The sequence below is a fragment of the Oncorhynchus keta genome, chromosome 21 (assembly GCF_023373465.1).
Source record: "Oncorhynchus keta strain PuntledgeMale-10-30-2019 chromosome 21, Oket_V2, whole genome shotgun sequence".
Lineage (NCBI taxonomy): Eukaryota > Metazoa > Chordata > Actinopteri > Salmoniformes > Salmonidae > Oncorhynchus > Oncorhynchus keta.
The window spans coordinates 7,262,292-7,281,591 of record NC_068441.1 but is presented as its reverse complement, the minus strand read 5'-3'; the positions used below and the strand labels follow the sequence as shown (position 1 = coordinate 7,281,591).

Here is a 19,300-nt window from a genome sequence, read left to right as displayed (position 1 = left end):
CGGACAGGCTGGATTTTTAGCTGCAGCCGCTGGAGTGCCATCTCTCTCGTCAGCTGGGGTGTTGGCTGGAGCACCAAAGGTGACTGGACTGGCTGTAGTCCCAGGGATCGCAGATCCATCCCAGGCAACCGGACTGTCAGTAGTTGCAGGGTTCGCTGGACTCGAAATCAAGGTTAGTAACTGTCGATCTGATGTCCAAAAGTGCTTCACGGTCATATGTGATAATAGTATGAACTTTCTGTACAAAAAAAGTCAACGGAAACGAGAACAAAGTAACTACATAGCAATGTCGGGTTGGAACTCGGGTTGGAACTTTGTACATTCAGTGTATGTACATGTCACACAACTCACTTTGTACACACACACACACAACACTAGAGAATAAAAGTTTCTGACTAATATTGATGCAACATAGTTCGTTTTCATCCTGAGAAGTTGTTTCTTGAGTTCAGCTGCCCTTTAACAATGCCTGGGGTTTGCTAATGAATGATTACATCTGTTTGCCAACAACATGAATGAGAGATACTTATTGCACAGGTTGACAACTCACCATGGATTATGAACTGGATACTCTTGATAGGCTTGTGACTTTGTAAATATTTATTGCAATGACAGTGTGCAATAGAGCACTACTGTTGGTAGATGGAAAGGGAGTTTCGGCTGTCATCACCTACATTACATGGGAACACAGCCTCCTCTGGTGGCCACTAACATGTTTGAAACATAACTTTGACAACAAAATGTTTTCCCCGAAGCAGTAGCTAGTTTCATATGTACTGCATTTCATTATCTTAAAGTAAAAAACAAACTGAATAAGATACCATGCGATTAAATCAATGTGATGGTGTATTTAAGAGTACTTCCATTCATAGTCCGAAGGGAAAATCTCTTGGGGAGTGAGCCGGCATCAGTATCCTAGGTGCCATATTATGCCACTGTGCCCTTGAGCAAGGCACTTGACCCCTAGAACAGCTCTAGGGGTCCTGCACCGCAGGCTTGTCAGGGTTCCCAGGTGTGTGTGTGTGTGTGTGTTTGGGAGTTGGGTAGAGCAAAAAAGCTATCTCTGCAATCTCTTCTTCTGCTTTTCTGTGATAGTATATCCTGCTTTTCTGTGATAGTATATCCTGTTTTTCTGTGATAGCATATCCTGCTTTCTTTTTAAGTACAGAGTAGCCCTAATACTCCAGCACATAAATACAAAATAAACCTTACATTTCCACACAATGAGTGTAATAAATGAAAAGAAATGCCTTACTGACCTAATATGTTAAAAAAAATAATGTGGACATGTTTTTGACATCAACAACTCTATTAATTAATGTTATTTGCCTGATGTAACAGTTCCACTAAAAAAATGTAATGTGATTTATCAATCTCTGGTAATATCTAGCCTAAATGCCATTAGATATGCCTTTGAATAATGATGTGAGGCATTATTATGCAAACATTTTGGCACTTGAGGTTAGGCTACTTAGTGACTTGGGGGCGTACATTTTTTTAAACAATTATTCATATTTAATTTTTTTAAATTCAAGAGACGTCTGTTTTCCATTTTCCAAATTCATTGAATAAAAATATTTTAAGAGCCGAATTTAACATTGCCCCTCGATGGTTGCACGAGACGCTTTTGCCTGCCTCTCCCAACTACGAACCGAACGAATAGTTATTGGATAACATTTCGATTCAAGCCTCCATCCGCCATTTTCAGCAGATTGAAAGCAGGTAGACAAAAATCACAGTGCTGATCAAAATAAAACCGGTAAGTCCACAAATATGTATCCCAATCAAACCTGTTGACGACACATAGGCCTACATTGGAAAACCAGAAACGCCTTGTCGATGGTTGCATCGGGTTGGAATAGCCTACCCTGTGAGTGGTCGATGCAATACAAGGGTAACAATAAAAAACATTTTTTGTCATATTATTTGACAAGGTTGCACGACATCTCGCGCAAATTTTCGGTCGAGCGCATTACACAATCTGAAATAAAAAAGGTGATATCCTCTGTATCTATTTGTTTGTAACAATGGAACACTTGCTTGGTATCTAATCTCGGAATACAACTCCAAGCACATGATGTAGGCAATAAAAAAAAACTTGTATTAAAATTTTGTGGTAAATCTAGGCTTTATTGGGCCATTCTAGCATATAAGTAGGCTAAAGCAATATATACGGTTAAATTAAAAGGCTATATTTTTTAGCAGCAGAACTTTTTTGTTTCCAATTGCAAATAGCCTTTATAAAATTAAAATAAATCATGCCTAATTGTACTTCAGGCTATGGCATATCCTGATTTGTTTTATTTATGAACTAAGAAAATTTGGCAACTTCCCTTATATCGATTATTTTATCTTATGGTAATGGTAGTTTGATCTCTTAATTCAAACCTTTCAATACAAACTAAGTCTAAATGTATTCGATGATAACGATATAGATAACAATACAGGCCTGTATGCGTTTTTTAACCATCAGCCCTTAAATTCGTCGTCTTTATATTTCTTGTAGGTCTAACTGATTTGTGGACAGCCTAGGAATGTTCTGGATACGTAATCGTTTATCTGATGGGCAATAGGCCACAGTCTCTTTTCATTAAAATTATCATCAGTGGAATCTGTTTTTTAAAATTAATTCCTTATAGCCTACCCTATATTCTACATGAGGTGCAGCCAATATATAGCCTACTGAAGACCGTACATTATCTTGCATCTTTGAGATGGGATTAATTTATTTGAGTTGATCACTATTCCAGGCTATATAAACTCACCTCTATTACAAAAAATGAGTTATTACACTGAATTCATCCTATAATCTCAAATATATGCATGTCTGCAAGCTTCAAACAATTGGCCGGCATGTTATCTGCTTTGTGTAGGACTTTGTCACCGATGAAGAAAACCATGTCACAGCTGGCCGATAGCCTACATAAAGGAGAGTGTGTTATTTGGAACCAGTGACAGCTAGGACAGTCATGAGAAACTAATACAACTTCTTACAAAAGGATATTTCTCCTCAAGCTTGTTGAAATGTGTGTGGTATTGGCAGATCATATACTGCAACCTTTTGTTGTTAATACAGGGGCAGTTCATCTTTACATTTTAGTGTCATGCACACATACTTATAGTTGAGTAGTAATGATAGCTATCCCCTTGATAATCAGTACAGTGACTCTGCCAGCATGGGGCATTGGCAGTAAGCCTCAATGCTGTTATCCTACCATGTCCCCTGTGCTGCCTCCCCTTTAGATCCCATGTGAGCACAGCCTGCCGAAAGTGTCCATGTGGAGTCTTACCTGAGTAGGTTAAAGAAGCCAATACATTTATGCCCATTCTGTACATGAGTTTTAGTGTTCCCGGTGTGACGTTTAAAAAAAAATATTTTGCTCAGGGTGTTGGTCTGTTTGAGACATGAGGATGTGTTATATTCTAGGTGACCATGGCTGTTCCTGAAGGGACAATGGAAACGCTTGCTGACATTCCACACCATGTGTGGAAGAGCTTGCCCGATGGCCTGAGACTAAGCCCCTCTGCCGTTGATCAAAGTCGAATTGGTGAGTTGAAAATTAGCTGCTTTGGGTTTGTTCTAACATCACATTACTTTTCAGTTTTGTAGATAAGTGATCCAAGTGATTGTTTGTTTGTGATAAAAATTCGAATAGCAGCAGTGTATCTTATGATAAGCAGTGAGTGGTTGTGTGGTTTCTGATTCTGTGGTGTTCGCTGGTGTGGTCTAGGGCCCTGTGTTTTGGTTGATCATGTCACATGACCTGGATTTTAACCTTCATTTTAAGTATTTTCCAGAAATGATAATTACACCAAAAATGAAAGCAATTGTCTGAGGATTGTGTTGGACAATCTGACATAAAAATAAAAGGGTAAAGTTTGATGAAAAGGCTTTCTAAATAAAGGTTCAAATCCAGGTTAAATGATCAATCAAAACACAGGGCCCTAGGACCCTAAGACAAGTGGAGCTCCTGATACTGATGACCATACAGTAACAACAAGTGATCACAAGGGAGAGGATGAACTGGATAAGGTAGTGGAAGCAGAGTACATTATAAAAAAACAACATCTCCAGCCTGTCCTGGCATGCCTCAGAGAATAAGAGCATTTTAACACATTTTGAATTTCATTACACTCTTTTCCCCAGGTGTCTGGGCCTCTAGGTCGATTCCTAAAGGCAAGAGGTTCGGCCCTTTTGTAGGAGAGAAGAAAAAGCGGTCCCAGGTGTCCAGCAATGTATACATGTGGGAGGTGAGCAGCAGAGAATAGAGCGATAGCCTCAGATCAACCTTATTAACATACATCCACAGTACCAGTCAAAAGTTTGGACACACCTACTCATTCCAAGATTTGTCTTTATTTTTTACTATTTTCTGCATTGTAGAATAATAGTGAAGACATAAAAACTATGAAATAACACCTATGGAATCATGTAGTAACCAAAAAAGTGTTAAACAAATCAAAATATATTTGATATTCTTCAAAGTAGCCACCTGTTGCCTTGATGACAGCTTTGCACACTCTTGGCATTCTCTCAACCAGCTTCATGAGGTAGTCACCTGGAATGCATTTCAATTAACAGGTGTGCCTTGTTAAAAGTACATTTGTGGAATTTCTTTCCTTAATGCGTTTGAGCCACTCAGTTGTGTTTTGACAAGGTAGGGGTGGCATACAGAAGATAGCCCTATTTGGTAAACGACCAAATCCATATTATGGCAAGAACAGCTCAAATAAGCAAAGAGAAATGACAGTCGATCATTGCTTTAAGACATGAAGGTCAGTCAATCTGGAAAAATTCAAGAACTTTGAAAGTTTCTTCAAGTCCAGTTGCAAAAACCATCAAGCGCTATGATGAAACTGGATCTCATGAGGACCACCACAGGAAAGGAAAGGTGTGATGGTGTGGGGTTGCTTTTCTGGTGATGCTGTCAGTGATTTATTTATAATTCAAGGCACACTTAACTAGCATGGCTACCACAGCATTCTGCAGCAATACGCCATCCCGTCTGGTTTGTGCTTAGTGGGACAATAATCATTTTTTCAACAGGACAATGACCCAAAACACACCTCCAGGCTGTGTTAGGGCTAATTGACCAAGAAGGAGAGTGATGGAGGGCTGCATCAGATGAACTGGCCTCTACAATCACCTGAACTCAACCCAATTGAGATGGTTTGGGATGAATTGAACCGCAGAGTGAAGGAAAAGCAGCCAACAAGTGCTCAGCATGTGGGAACTAATTCAAGACTGTTGGAAAAGCATTCATCGTGAAGCTGGTTGAGAGAATGCCAAGACTGTGCAACGCTGTCATCATGGCAAAAGGTGGCTACTTTGAAGAGTCTCAAATATAAAACATATTTTAATTTAACACTTTTTTTGGTTACTACATGATTCCATATGTGTTATGTCATAGTTTTGATGTCTTTACTATTATTCTACAATGTAGAAAATAGAAACAATAAAGAAAAACCCTTGAATGAGTAGGTGTTCAAACTTTTGACTGGCACTGTAGGTTGTACACATTACAGGCACAGGACACCCTCCCTATTATTTTATATGCTGTTATCCATTTTCATACATCCATTTGAAAGAATATTGGCTAGATAACCAAGATGTCCTCTGTAGGTGTATTTTCCAGCCAGGGGCTGGATGTGTGTGGATGCCACAGACCCCATGAAGGGGAACTGGCAACGGTATGTAAACTGGGCTAACTCCACTCAAGAACAGAACCTTTTCCCCATGGAGATAAACCGAGCCATTTACTACAAAGTTTTACGGGTAAGTTAGACATTTAGTCTCACTGGTAAAATGTTATTCTCATTCAGTTGATCACTAAAGCAGAGTGATGGGGTGGTTTTCTATTTAGGCATGTGAATTAGAGCTGGGCAATATGGACAAAAATCCATATTGGGATAAATTACTTGAATTGATGCAATAACGATGAATAGAATATGTTTATAATAATTAATGTGCACCATAGTTTTACATTTTTTTCATTTAAACTACTACTACTAGTTTTGATGGTTGAAGCCATCAATTGTCCCATTAACTATCACCCAAATAAGCAAACGTATTTCATTTCAAACTTAACATTTCTCTAGTATGGGCTACTTATTGTAATGAACGATATCAGCAAAATGCCTGCGATAAGTGATCCGTATGGTCAGATTTTCGGTTTATCGTCCCAGCTCTAATGTGAATCTAGAGTATTGGCTATTTAGATTCTTATTAAAGGGGCAATCAGTTGCTACATCCATTTTTGGACTAACAAATTACTGCTATATTCTTAAAGAATCAATAGGTACATAACTTATAAATGCCCCATTAGCTTAGTTCAGCTGTCGTAACCCATCAGAATCTAAAATGGAAGCTTGTTGTGATCCAATGTTTGTAAAGAAAGTAAATGTCAACAAACACTATATAGCCTCAAAACATGGTTAAAACGATCATCGTTGTCATGGATGGTTAGTCCTTGCATCCATAGCTCTGTCTATGAATTTGACAATGGTTACATTTGTCCTGCCCCTACCCTCAGCTTTTACTGAAAACAGGGGTGGGGAAAGCTTTGTTTGTGTTTCATCAGCTGATTACTGCTTTGAAGCCAAATGAGAGAATTACAACGTTTTGGTCTTTGCTATGTTTACCATTGTATGTACCTCTTTCTATAATTAATGCAAATTTTACATGTTGTCTCTGGTAGGCTAATAAATAATTTACATAAAAAGAATGACATTTTACATTTTAAAATACCGTTTGCCACCTAATTACCGTAGCTACCAAAATGTCAAGACCTAACATTCCTGTTGTTGGACTCTGACTTGACAGACACGACAGGGGCCCAAATATTTCGTCCTGTCTTTTAGCAAACATGTCTCTGATTGGTTCCCACTCTCCTCTTTCCTTGTAACAGCCAATTGGGCCAGGGGATGAGCTGCTGGTGTGGTACAATGGGGAAGACAAGCCTGAGATAACAGCTGCACTAGAGGAAGAAAGAGGCAGCAGTCTGAGCAAGAAAAATCCACCCAGGGCAAAGCGAGGTAAGGCGTACGTACACCCCTACAATAAAACATATCCTGTCATACATTTTGCAGGAGATTATTCAGCAACATTTTCGATACGGTAGTTCGCAGTGGTTAGCAGCAATCGAAGAAAATTGTATTTATGCCATTTCAAAGTTTAATTATTGATAGCATGCTAGCTAGCTTAGCTAACTGTAGCGAGGTTTTGATGCAGTCCATTTTTTTCTTCCAAACTTTCAGTCTCAAAAAGTTAGATACTTTTATACTACTGTTAATTCGTATAAAGAGTGTGATTTCAGCTAAATTGGTAGCTGTTATGTAACAACACAGGCAGTACGTCACTGTCAACATTAGCTAGTCAGCTAAATAAATCAGAATAATAAGTTAGCTAGCTAACTCATCATGTCGTTTTATATGACGCGTCCTTTCCAGATTTACAACTCAGTTGCGAACCACGTTATCTGATCGGTTGATTACATTAGATACTTACCTATATTTAAAAGGTACCCAGCTAGTTAATTCTGTTACAAGGGTTGCAGGTTATGGATTTCATAGTCTGATCTGTTTGTTTCGATCGGACCTGTCAATCCAGTTCAGGTAGCTAGCAGGCTAAATCAAGCCCGGACGTGCCAGACAACCCGTGCAGGGAAGATGGCAAGCGCTGGCTTTGTGTTCAGCAAATGGCTAACTGATCAAAACAAGGCCGTTGTGATAATGGGGGAAAAGTAGCTAGGGTAGATAACTTAAGGTATGTGTCATACATGTGTTGTAAACCCTTAACGGAAGCTACATCTAGCCAGCTACTCACTGTTAGCTCGCTGGATAAGTTATCAATTTTTGCTGTACCATCGCAAGGAATATATGCCTGCCCTGAAAATAAACACACTTTGTTTGAGTTTTTCGATGTAGCCAAGACTACTTAGCTGAACGGTTAGATATTTTGTTAATTTCCCCAGGTAAGTGTGAGCTCTATTTTCATTTGGCCTAGGGAGGGTAGCTAGCTATTCAGCCAATACCAATGCAAAGTTGAGGTAGTGCAGACTAGGCCCTGGGTGAATGCAGTTGCACAAGCTCTGAAGTCCCACCCTTCCTTTCTTAAACCTTCAGATTGAGTTGCATTTTCCATAATTATCTTTTGATTTAGGCTAGCTGCTAGAATGAAATCTGTAGAATTTGAGAATTCTTTCTCCATGTAATTGGACTAATGTTTATTTTTCAATATGAAGGATAATGTTGGTGGTATATCCACATTCACTACTGTATGTCTGTGTAGGCTTATGCATGCAACCCTTGTCTGTTTTTGAATTTACAGTATGATTTATTGACTCAGTGGTATGTTAGAAGTCTCAACATTCTGAGTTGTGTAATATTGAGATTGAGCCTGCTTGTCATTCATCTGCAATCCCTCTATGCTGTAAACGATATTAGCATATCTGTATCAAATCCCCAACAATAAGTGGGTACTTCAGGCAGAAAGCCTAAATGCTAGTAACATTTCAATACTTGTTTCCAAGCACTCAAACTTGTTACATTTTCTGACTTGAAACCCATTTGAGTGGCACTGTTTTATATTTTGCAGAATGTATTTGACCATGCTTGTCAGATGACTGAGCTGTAGCATGTGTTTCTGTGGCATGAATCAGGCTTTGTAGACCATACCAGATTACCTTCTTGTCACAGCAACTCCAGTGATGACTGGGTGCTAACCCAGTCTCTTGAGGCAGGCTGAGATTAAAACTTAAAATGGTCTCCTGCCTAGAGCCATAAATACCACAATGATGAGCCATTCCATAATTCACTTCACATTTGTGTGTTCATTATGTAGCCAAGACAAGTGTTTTATTCTTGAAATGTTCAGAATGAGGGCATCAAGGCTGCTAAAAGTAATTTTGGCCGGACGTTTTATTTTAATGTATTAGACTTATAACAGACTTTTTAACCTGCAGCAGCTTAAAAAAACAAAACATTGTCAATATTCAAAGAACATTTTTACATAAGCTCACGTGGTACTTGACCTACATTTTTCAGATCCTGTTCAGCAGTCAAATCTTGCTTTGCTTTCCACATTTTAATGTTATGAGTTTGTAATTCCACGTGGTTTTAAGTGCCAACCAATACGCAGCACAGTTGTGAGTTGAGGTGTGAAAGGGAATTAGTACACCCCCGCTAGATGTTCACTCATCTGAACATCTCCTTTTCTAATAGTGGATTTACTTACATAGAAGTAGTCCAATGTCAACATTTTGAAATAATTAAACTCCACAACTTATTGCCTTGGTGTGAAATGGTTTATTTGAGTTTAGCTAATGTTTGTTGGTTGATGTGTGCTTTCCCCCTTAGCCAGAAGAAAGCTGTTGGAGGGAGCAAGACAGGCTGGTTTGGGTGCATTCCGTGGGCCCAAGCAAACAGGCGTAACCAAACCTATTCTCAAAGAGATGTGGGACACAGAGGAAGGTTAGTAGTTCTCCCATTATTATGGGTATTTGTTTAATTTGGGGAGTCAGTTGAGGTTGTAAGTAGGGCTATGGCGGTCATGACATTTTGTCAGCCAATTATTGTCATGCAAAAGACTGCCGGTCTCACAGTAATTGACCATTAATTAACATAAACAAGTTTAGCATCTCCACGCATCCCAGCTGCGTTCAAGCCGCTGATGTGCGCCTTTGGAACTGCTACATGTAAAAAGTTGATGGTCTCCCTAGTGGCACGGTGGTCTAAGACACTGCATTGCCGTGCTAGCTGTGCCATTAGAGATTCTGGGTTCGAGTCCAGGCTCTGTCGCAGCCGGCTGTGACCGGGAGACCCATGGTACGGCGCACAATTGGCCCAGCGTTGTCTGGGTTTGGGTAGGGTTTGGCCGGCAGGGATGTCCTTGTCCCATCGCGCACTAGCGACTCCTGTGGCGGGCCCGGCGCACTGTACGCTGACACGGTCGCCAGGTGCACGGTGTTTCCTCCGACACATTGGTGCGGCTGGCCGGGTTAAAGTGGGCATTGTGTCAAGAAGCAGTGCGGCTTGGTTGAGTCGGGTTTCAGAGGACGCACGGCTTTCGACCATCGCCTCTCCCGAGTCCGTATGGGAGTTGCAGCGTTGAGAAAATACTAAATACAAATTGTATACCACAAAATTGGGGTGAAAAGGGGGTAAAAAAAAAATATATATATAATAAAATTAATACACACCATCACAATAAATACATAGGATAAATAAATAAGTCCCATGCCATTATTTTATTTTATATGATTTTATAGTAAGAAGAATATAATTGAACTTACCTGAAAGGATATTTTTCCCATTCTGGAGCAAGAGTGCATGTGGCTATGTTGAGTGTAAAAAGTGATCATTTGAAACAGGTCCTATATGCTTGGTTTAGAGTTACTTGGGAACTTTACTTGCGAATGATACAAACCTCAGAATGTCTTAGAAATCAAAACGTATATGGGCTGCATGATGCAACTATAGTCTATTGATGATAGAGAAAGTCGGAAAAAAAGCTTGCATCAGGCTGCACACGCTGTTCTCTCAAGTGAACATATTTTCACCCATCAGACTATTCAGAATTGAATCTTGTATTTACTGATATGTCAAATTAGTTTCGATTTAGAATGGCCTTTTTTTATCAAATGGGCAGGAACAGGGGGAAAAAAGTCATGGCATCTCTCTGCACTCAAATAGGGGATGGTGGCCTCGCATTTCCCGCCAGTCCGTTTTTCAATGATGCCTGGTAGGCTACTTTGGTTTTATAGCTGAGCATGTGCTTAATATGAGCAGCTGAGGGATAAACATAAGAAGACTTATTTCCCTCCACACATCAAGCACTGTTTCAGGAGCATGCTCTCCCTGCGCGACAGGTGATATTCCACCCCAACTCTGAATGCCATGGGCTCTCCAACCCTGTTCCTGCACCACCTACCCAGTGCTTAATTTGGGAGAACAAGTCAAATCTGTTGGGGAACATTGGCTAGTAAACCATGTTTTCGATTCAAAACATATTTCACTAAACTGTTGATAGCCAGTCTGCACGCTGCAGAAAGGAATAAAGGACACGGGGGAGGAGATGGAAACGCATGGTGGAGAGATTCTGTAGCTAAAGGTAATATCCTCCTATTCATTTTGAAACTCGAAAAAATGACTAGGCTATTCAAAATTATATTGGAATTCACTGTAAGCGAACTGTTAAGCAGCCCTGCACAATCAGTTAACCAACAGCATCGCCTAGGGCTGTGGTTCCCAAACTTTTTGTAGTCCTGTACCCCCATTCAACCTCCAGCTGCGTACCCCCTCTAGCACCAGGGTCAGAGCACTCTCAAATGTTGTTTTTTGCCATCATTGTAAGCCTGCCACACACACTATACGATACATTTATTAAACATACGAATTAGTACGTTTTTGTCACAACCCGGCTCGTGGGAAGTGACAGAGCTCTTATAGGACCAGGGCACATATAATAATAATAATAATAATAATAATAATCAGTAATTTTACTCTTTATTTAACCATCTTACATATAAAATCTTTCGTTCATCAAAAATGGAAAAACCTCACCACAGGTTAATGAGAAAGGTGTGCTTGAAAGGATACACATAACTCTGCAATGTTGGGTTGTAATTGGAGAGAGTCTGTCTTAAATTATTTTCCACACAGTCTGCCTATATTTAGTTTTCATGCTAGTGAGGGCCGAGAATCCACTCTCACATAGGTACGTGGTTGCAAAGGGCACCAGTGACTTAACAGCGCGATTTGCCAAGGCAGGATACTCTGAGCGCACCCCAATCCATCTGTCAGTGTCTTCTGATTAGATTACATTTTCACAGAATCATTTGTTGCAATTTCGATGAAGCTTTCTTGTTCAGTTATTGGTAAGTGGACTGGAGGCAGGGCATGAAAGGGATAACGAATCCAGTTGTTTGTTTCATCCACTTTGGGAAAGTACCTGCTCACACAGGTGCTTCGCTATATCACATTTGACATTGTCCGTAAGCTTGAGTTAATTTGCACACACAAAATCATACAATAATGGAAAGACCTGTGTGATGTCCTTGTTAATGAAGACAGAGAAGAGCTCCAACTTCTTAATCAGCTCCAACTCCTCAATTTTGTCCCAAACATTGAATATACTTGCAGAGTGTCCCTGTAATCCTAGATTCAGATCATTCAGGCGAGAAAAAACATCACCCAGATAGGCCAGTCATGTGAGAACCTCACCATCATGCAAGTGGTCAGACAAGTGAAAATGATGGTCAGTAAAGAACTTTAAGCTCGTACAAAAAAAGAAGGTTTCCATACTTTGCCCCTTGATAACTAGCGTACTTCTGTATGTTGTAAAAGCATTAGCAAGAGCCTCTTGGTGGATGCTGCAGTGCACACAAGTGGCGCCAGGAGAAACTGCTTGCCAGCGCGTTACCACTCCACTACGTCTCCCTGTCATGGCTTTTGCTTTTGCGCCATCAGTACAGATACCAACATGAGCTGCAGCTATTTTTGGCTACATACGGACCGTTAGTGGAATTCCTGCTGAGAGAGTAACGGTTAATGTGATTTGCCTAGGCTACCTGTATTTGATATTGTGTCGTTATTTCGCTGAACACTAGACGGTTTAATTGTATTTTTGGCAGTGAAATGAGGCTACTCACCCGAAAGTATAGCCCCGTTAGAAAATATAAATGGGCTGTTTGAAAATGTGAAGAAAAGTAAAATATTTTGTGTTCCCTCGACGGCATTGCGCGTATCCCAGGGCTAGACGTTCTCCCCCAGACTCATGGATAGAACGTTTGGAGCGTAGGATAAGGTAACCAGTCCATCCAGTATGCATAATAATACAGTCCACACTCAAAGGAGTGAATGCATTTCATTTTGGAGTATAGGCTGCTAGACCAATTATGTACCAAAGACATCTTAAATCAGTTTTGTTTCATGTTTTTCCTGCCATGCTTAATATGCGGTAGGCAATGTATTGTATAACAGCACAATCATATTTTGATTGGGGGGGAGGAGCTTGGGCTCAGGCTCATATTCATAAGCTCTAATATGTGTATGGGTATTATGAATTAGTAACCACAGAAAGAGTTGTCCATTTTGTTGTTAGACTTTGAAACAACATCCACAACAACCCTGTTTTACACTCCGTTTCAACCTGAGTTCAACTTCTTTCTTCAAAATGACAATTTTATTTGTCACATACACATGGTTAGCAGATGTTAATGCGAGTGTAGCGAAATGCTGAGTTTTAAAAGGATGATACTGTTTTGATGTGATATTCTATTGTATTTGCGTTGATGTTAGAGGGACAAGAGTGGTGAGTACCAGTGTATTAGGACCAGCTGGTCGTTAGGGTCCTACCAAGACATGACCTGAGAGCATAAGGAGACTACCGTGGCTCAAAGGTCATGTGGCATTTTACTGCAGTCGTTAGTGGCAGTAATACGGTCACCGCAACAGCCCTAGGTTTAGGCTAGTTAAATCCTGTTATTCATGTATTTCAAATGTTTCGACTATACTCTTCTCTTAAAATCTCAGCATTTTTTCAATTACATTTTTTACATTTAAATGATGTAACTAACTGTTGTTGTTCTGCTGTTGTTGTAGGTCCAAATGAGGAAGACGAGAGACTCTCCCAATCACCAAGGCCTTCCAAGGGGACTCGGGAGAGCTCCCCCATGGGGAGGAACGGCCTCTCTCAAGCCCAGTTCATCTCAGCAGCAATGAGAGGGGAAGCGGAGGAGGATGATGAAGAGGAAGACCCAGGGGATCTGCAGCAGCCGCTGTCACTGACACAGCAGAGTGCTCAGTCTGCTACTGAAGCTGAGCCAGAGGAGAGGAGTGAGCAGCCTGATCTGCCACTAAGCCATAGCAGCCCAGTTGAGGAGGGGCCTGGGAGCCTTCAGCATCACACTGAGACTGCCTCATCCCTACCAAGGGCTGAACCAGAGGCAGACCCTGACCCCGACCCTGACCTGGAAGGTGACCCCCACGGAGAGGAGTCCCATCCCTGCCAGCACTGCGAGCGCCATTTCTCCACCAAACAGGGGCTGGAGCGCCACACACACATCCATGCCACCGCAAACCAGCAAACGCACACGTTCAAATGCCGCTACTGTGGCAAGTCCTTCGGCTCGCAGGTGGGGCGTCGGCGGCACGAGCGGAGGCATGAGAACGGGCCAAAGAACAAAGGCCAAAGGCCTGGCTCACTAGCTGGGACTGCTACTTTACTCACTCCTCTGGGGCAGGCTGGTGGTTCGAGCCCAGACTGTGGCACTGTCTCTGGCCACTATGTTGTCAGGGGCTCCCCTATCCCTGGAGGACCTATGGGGAGCCTTGAGGTTGTCAGGAAGGACCCTGCGGCTGAGAGTGACCGGCCGTTTATCGTGGATGAGAATGGTGAGACAAAGGAGCTTCATCCCTGCAAGTACTGTAATAAGGCTTTCGGCACTCACACCAACATGCGCAGACACCAGCGCAGAATCCACGAGCGCCACTTACTGCCCAAGGGTGTCCGCAGGAAAGGCATGCTGCTGCAGGAGAGCCCATCTCAGCAGCAGCTGCATCATCTGCCTGAACAGTCCCCTAGCGTCAGCCCACCCCTCGTTTATGTGCCCAGTGCAGACACTGAGGATGAGGGGGACCGAGAGGAGTACCTGGTCGACATAGCCAATAACATCTCGGAGAATCTCAGCCTGTACATCGACGGCAAGATCCTGTCCACTAGTTCAGTCAGTGGCTGTGAGGTGATCGAAGTGGACTCCAGTTCTGCAGCACTGTTTGGTCTTGACGCAGTGGTCATCAGCCCCAATCAGATCAGTCAGACTCTCAAAGTGGATACCAGGACATGTGCTGTGAGGCAGGTCTCGAATCTCGGCCAGCCCATGTCGAAAAGGAGAACGTCGACACCCCCGCTCATGCCAAGTCCTAAAATGGAGTCTGAAACTGGGTCCTCTTCCGCCTCCTCTTCCTCCTCCACGTCTTCCTCATCCGCCTTGTTGGTGGGAAGTGTCTTCCCTCAGTCCTCAGACTCATTAGCATTTCAAAAGGAGAAAACTATCTATCTGTCTCCTAAGCTCAAACAGCTCCTCCAGACTCAGACAGACAGTCAGAAACCTGCCATTGCCCTGATAGCAGAGAGGCACAGATTAGCTCCCCCTCTCTCCGTTACGTCTCTGCCTGCAGCCTCAGGCAGGTTCAAGAGAAGAACAGCTTCCCCCTCATCTCCACAGCTCAGCCCTGCGCTGAAAGCAAACGGCTGTATGAACGAGGCGGGGGTCTCATCGTACACCCTCAAGGTGCCAAATCTGGAGACCCTGGGCATGTCCCCTGCCTGGAGTCTGTCCAGCAAGGAGGAGAGGGACACACTGAGTCCCAGCGGGAAGAACGGGTGCAGCTGGTCTGCCTCTCGGACCGGAGGGAACTCGTGTAATCAGCAGCCCTTGGATCTGTCCAGCGGCATCAGTAAGAGGAGGGACAGCTTCAACAAGACGCCCGGGGAGGTAGTGCTGGATTTAAGCATGAGTCGGAAGAGTACAGCGGAGTCTAAGGGAAGTCCATCTCCGGCACAGCCCCCCACCAAGAAGAAGAAGCCCAACACCAGCATGCTAGAGAAGGTGTTGATGAACGAGTACGCCGGCTTAAACCCAGCAGAAGAGGAAGGCTCTTCTCCCCTGGGAAGCCCAGATTCTCAGTATACTGCAGGCAGTGGTACAGGTACCGCATCTCACAGTCCCTCTTCCAATCTGCCCTCTGAATCAGCCCATCCCTCTCCCCCCTCTCTAACGCCCGTCACGATGAACCCCTCCTCCCCTTGCGGCTCCAGCCTGACCTCTCCAACGCCACCTCCCCCTGTCCTACCCACCATGCCCTCACCAGACTGCCCTACGCTCATCAGCTCTCTCCCTGTCCTCTCCCACAAAATGCCCCCCAGATCTATCGACCAAGGTGAGGACGAGCCAGTTGGCGTATCGAACTCTACCACAGCAGAGACGATGTTAGCTGCAGTAAGTAACAGTTATGGAGATGAGGAACATATCAATAAGCCAATAGACTCTAATCCAGATCCCCTTACCAAGGAAGCTATTTCAAGCCCCTCTACAGAGCCCTCCTTGGTATCTGATGCTGTCGCTCTGAGTCTGTCCTCAACACAATCGAAACCTGCTAGGACTGGGAACCAGCTGGATGTCCAAGTGAATCAAGACCTGGAACCGATTATTACTGAGGGACAGGAGAAATCCCAATGCTCTGAACTCCCTGTATTATCATCCGTAACAGAATCCCTCCTCTCTGCCTCATCGACCTCGCCTGCTGCCATATCGGATATCCCAGCTCCACCAGCGGTCTCCCCGCCATCTCTCTCTAGCACTGTGATTAAAGGGGATCCCCAGCACAGTGAACAGCTGGCTGACTTAGTCCTTTCTCCTAGTGGCACAGGGTCTTCACCTCTGTCTGCTGCTGCTGACAAACCCTCGTCGTTGTCGGAGGAGGAAGAGGGATCGCCGCCAGAGCCCTTCAGTAAGAGCTTTGTGTGTAATGTATGTGAGGACCCCTTCCGCGCCATCAAAGAGCTCAGTCGGCACATCCTAGAGCACGCTGCTGAGTGGCCCTACAAGTGTGAGTTCTGCGTGCAGCTGTTCGGGAACGCCCCTGCTCTGCTGGAGCACCGCACGGCCCTCCACGGCGTGGGGCGCGTCTTTGTCTGCTCCGTCTGCTCCAAGGAGTTTGCCTTCCTCTGCAACCTCCAGCAGCACCAGAAGGACCTGCATCCCAGCCAGCTGTGCACTCACACAGCGGTGGAGAACGGCAAGCCCAGGCCACAGAACTACACAGACCCAGCCAGGGCCAAAGAGGAGAGTAACCCCTCCTCAACCGTAGCCACAGGGCCTGAGTCCTCTCCTGAAGTTGCTTCCTCCCAGGGGGTCTCTGATGTGAAGAAAGAGGAGCCTGATACTAACGGGAAGCATGAGGAGGATGGACTGGAGTACCTAACTGAAGAGCTGTACACTACTATAAAGATCATGGCCTCTGAGGGAGGCAAGCCTAAAGGCCCAGACGTACGCCTGGGCATTAATCAACACTACCCCAGTTTCAAGCCACCCCCCTTCCCCTACCACAACCGCACTGCTGCAGGCTCTGTGGCCTCGGCCACCCACTTCACTACCCACAACATCCCCCAGACATTCAGCACTGCCATCCGCTGCACCAAATGCGGCAAGAGTTTCGACAACATGCCCGAGCTGCACAAGCACATACTAGCCTGTGCCAACGCCAGTGATAAGAGGCGGTACACTCCCAAGAAGAACCCCATCCCTCTGAGACAGATAGTGAAGCCCCAGAACGGCTCTCTGTCGCCTGCCTCTGCAGCCAACGCAGGGCACAACGCTTTCCGCAGAATGGGCCAACCCAAGAGGCTCAACTTCAACCAAGAACCGCTTGGCAAAACCAAGATGAGTTCCCTCGGTAAGAAGAGCCAGCTGGTTCAGAAGGCCATCGGGCAGAGGAATGAGACTGCAGCTACTGTTAACAAGGCCCCTAGCCAGGTTAAACAGGAGGAGCCGCAAGAGCAGGAGGTCCACTTATGCCCTCACTGCAGCCGAGAGTTCACCTACCCTGCCAGCCTCAATAAACATATAGCAGGCAGCTGTCCCATGAAGCCAGTCTCTAAGAAGGCCAAAAAGGGAGCCGCAACAGAGGCAACACCAGCTGTAGACAAAAACATGAGCCTTCGACGGAGAACCACAGACTCTGAGATCCAGCAGCCAGAACCGGCTGAGCCGGTTCCCAAAACGCTTAGCAAAACTCGGGCTCGCAACTCTGGACCTGGCCCTGCTGAGGCCCCACCACCGGTAGGTAAAGGAAAGATGGCTGCCACACAGGTGTGCACCAAGAGGCCAGCCTCTTTCCCAGCAGCCACAGTTTCTCTCGGCAAGAAAAGTAAAAAAGGCAAAGTTCAATCGTTACCCCCAACCCCGTTGCCCTCCGAGAGTCCCAGTGACTCTGCACTGCGGCCAGCAGCTCAGACAAAGCAACGCATGGGCAAGGAAGTGCCACCCAAGAAGGGAGCGGAGGTGAAATCGCCCCCACAGCAGCAGTCTCAGGTGCCGCCTAAGAAAGAAGGGGAACGGTTCTCTCTGAGAGCGAGGGAGCGAGCTGTCGGGCCGGTGACCCGGAGCCTACAGATGGCCAACACTGCAGCTCCTGTGGAGGTGAAAACAGATGACCTCTCCAGCCAGGAGCCTGAAGAGACCCAGGTAAGGTTACTTTCAAACAGTGTCCAGTCTCAGCCCATGTAGAACTATTACCTAATTAATTCATAGCAAGGTACTTTTAAATCAACCTTTACACAATAATCTGTGTTTTAGAGAGCACTTTCAACACAAGGTGGTTCTGTTAATCAGGTTCTGTGTTGCACTTCAAGGTAGAGAAGACGTATCACTGTAGCTGATACTTGTTGTCTCGTGTCTTTCAGGAGTACTTGCTGAAGTGAGCCAGGTAGAGAAATGTGGATTCTGAGGATTAACAAGTCCCCGGCTAGGAGGATGTCGCTGTGCTGGCTCGCCTCTGGGAAGAAACTCTGGCCTTCCCAAGAATCAGACAGACGGACGGACGGACGGACACAGAGACGGACGGACACAGAGACGGACGGACACAGAGACGGACGGACACAGAGACGGACGGACACAGAGACGGACGGACACAGAGACGGACGGACACCGAGACGGACGGACACCGAGACGGACGGACACAGAGACGGACGGACACAGAGACGGACGGACACAGAGACGGACGGACACAGAGACGGACGGACACAGAGACGGACGGACACAGAGACGGACAGGAGGATCTGGAGGTGTGCTGGCGCCAACACAAAAAAAGAAAGGATTAAACAGACTATTAATGACAATGAATAAATAGAATATATATATATATATTGTGTGTCATAACTTGACTCGTAACATTGATATTGGGGTTCCGTAACGGTTAAAAGCTGATATTGCAAATGGCAATCATTTATATCCGTTCACAAAACTGGTCTGGTGTTTCTTTTCGCTCCGTTTTTTCCATTGTTTGGTGGTTGATGAATCCTCTGACATCTCTGTCTCTTAATGCATGTGCTGAATCCAGCTGAATTAGAGACCTGTCCCTTGTCTGCGTGTCTCCATGTTAAGTCCTGCGCCTATTTTGATTAATACACATGATTTGCAAATTAATATGTATATTTGATTTCACGCAATGCTCCGTTGAGAATACATTTTGGAACATCTCTTCATTGGCAGATTTTTATTTTTGTCGGGAAGCCAAG

General features: G+C 44.3%; 1 protein-coding gene across 3 annotated transcripts; it reads left to right on the top strand.

Moving 5' to 3' along the window:
* The first annotated feature begins 1,601 nt into the window (after nucleotides 1-1,601).
* On the top strand, nucleotides 1,602-18,876 carry LOC118400029 (PR domain zinc finger protein 2-like). 3 transcript variants are annotated; one of them, XM_035796362.2, is made up of 9 exons: nucleotides 1,603-1,759; nucleotides 3,244-3,294; nucleotides 3,428-3,548; nucleotides 4,148-4,251; nucleotides 5,624-5,776; nucleotides 6,909-7,035; nucleotides 9,358-9,471; nucleotides 13,603-18,248; nucleotides 18,467-18,876. In XM_035796362.2, the coding sequence occupies exons 3-9, from the start codon at nucleotides 3,434-3,436 to the stop codon at nucleotides 18,482-18,484; spliced, it is 5,277 nt and encodes a 1,758-aa protein (XP_035652255.1). In that variant the 5' UTR covers nucleotides 1,603-1,759; nucleotides 3,244-3,294; nucleotides 3,428-3,433; the 3' UTR covers nucleotides 18,485-18,876. The 3 variants fall into 3 exon arrangements, with proteins under 3 accessions (XP_035652257.1, XP_035652255.1, XP_035652256.1); XM_035796364.2 differs by lacking the exon at nucleotides 9,358-9,471 and having other exon boundaries at nucleotides 1,602-1,759; XM_035796363.2 differs by lacking the exon at nucleotides 3,244-3,294 and having other exon boundaries at nucleotides 1,604-1,759.
* The last annotated feature ends 424 nt before the right edge of the window (nucleotides 18,877-19,300 follow it).

Coding starts and splice junctions, on each gene's coding strand:
- LOC118400029 (XM_035796362.2), top strand. CDS start 3,434: ATGGCTGTTCCTGAAGGGACAATGGAAACGCTTGCTGACATTCCACAC. Junction 5,777..6,908: donor TTTACTACAAAGTTTTACGG/GTAAGTTAGACA, acceptor TCCTTGTAACAG/CCAATTGGGCCAGGGGATGA. Junction 9,472..13,602: donor GATGTGGGACACAGAGGAAG/GTTAGTAGTTCT, acceptor CTGTTGTTGTAG/GTCCAAATGAGGAAGACGAG.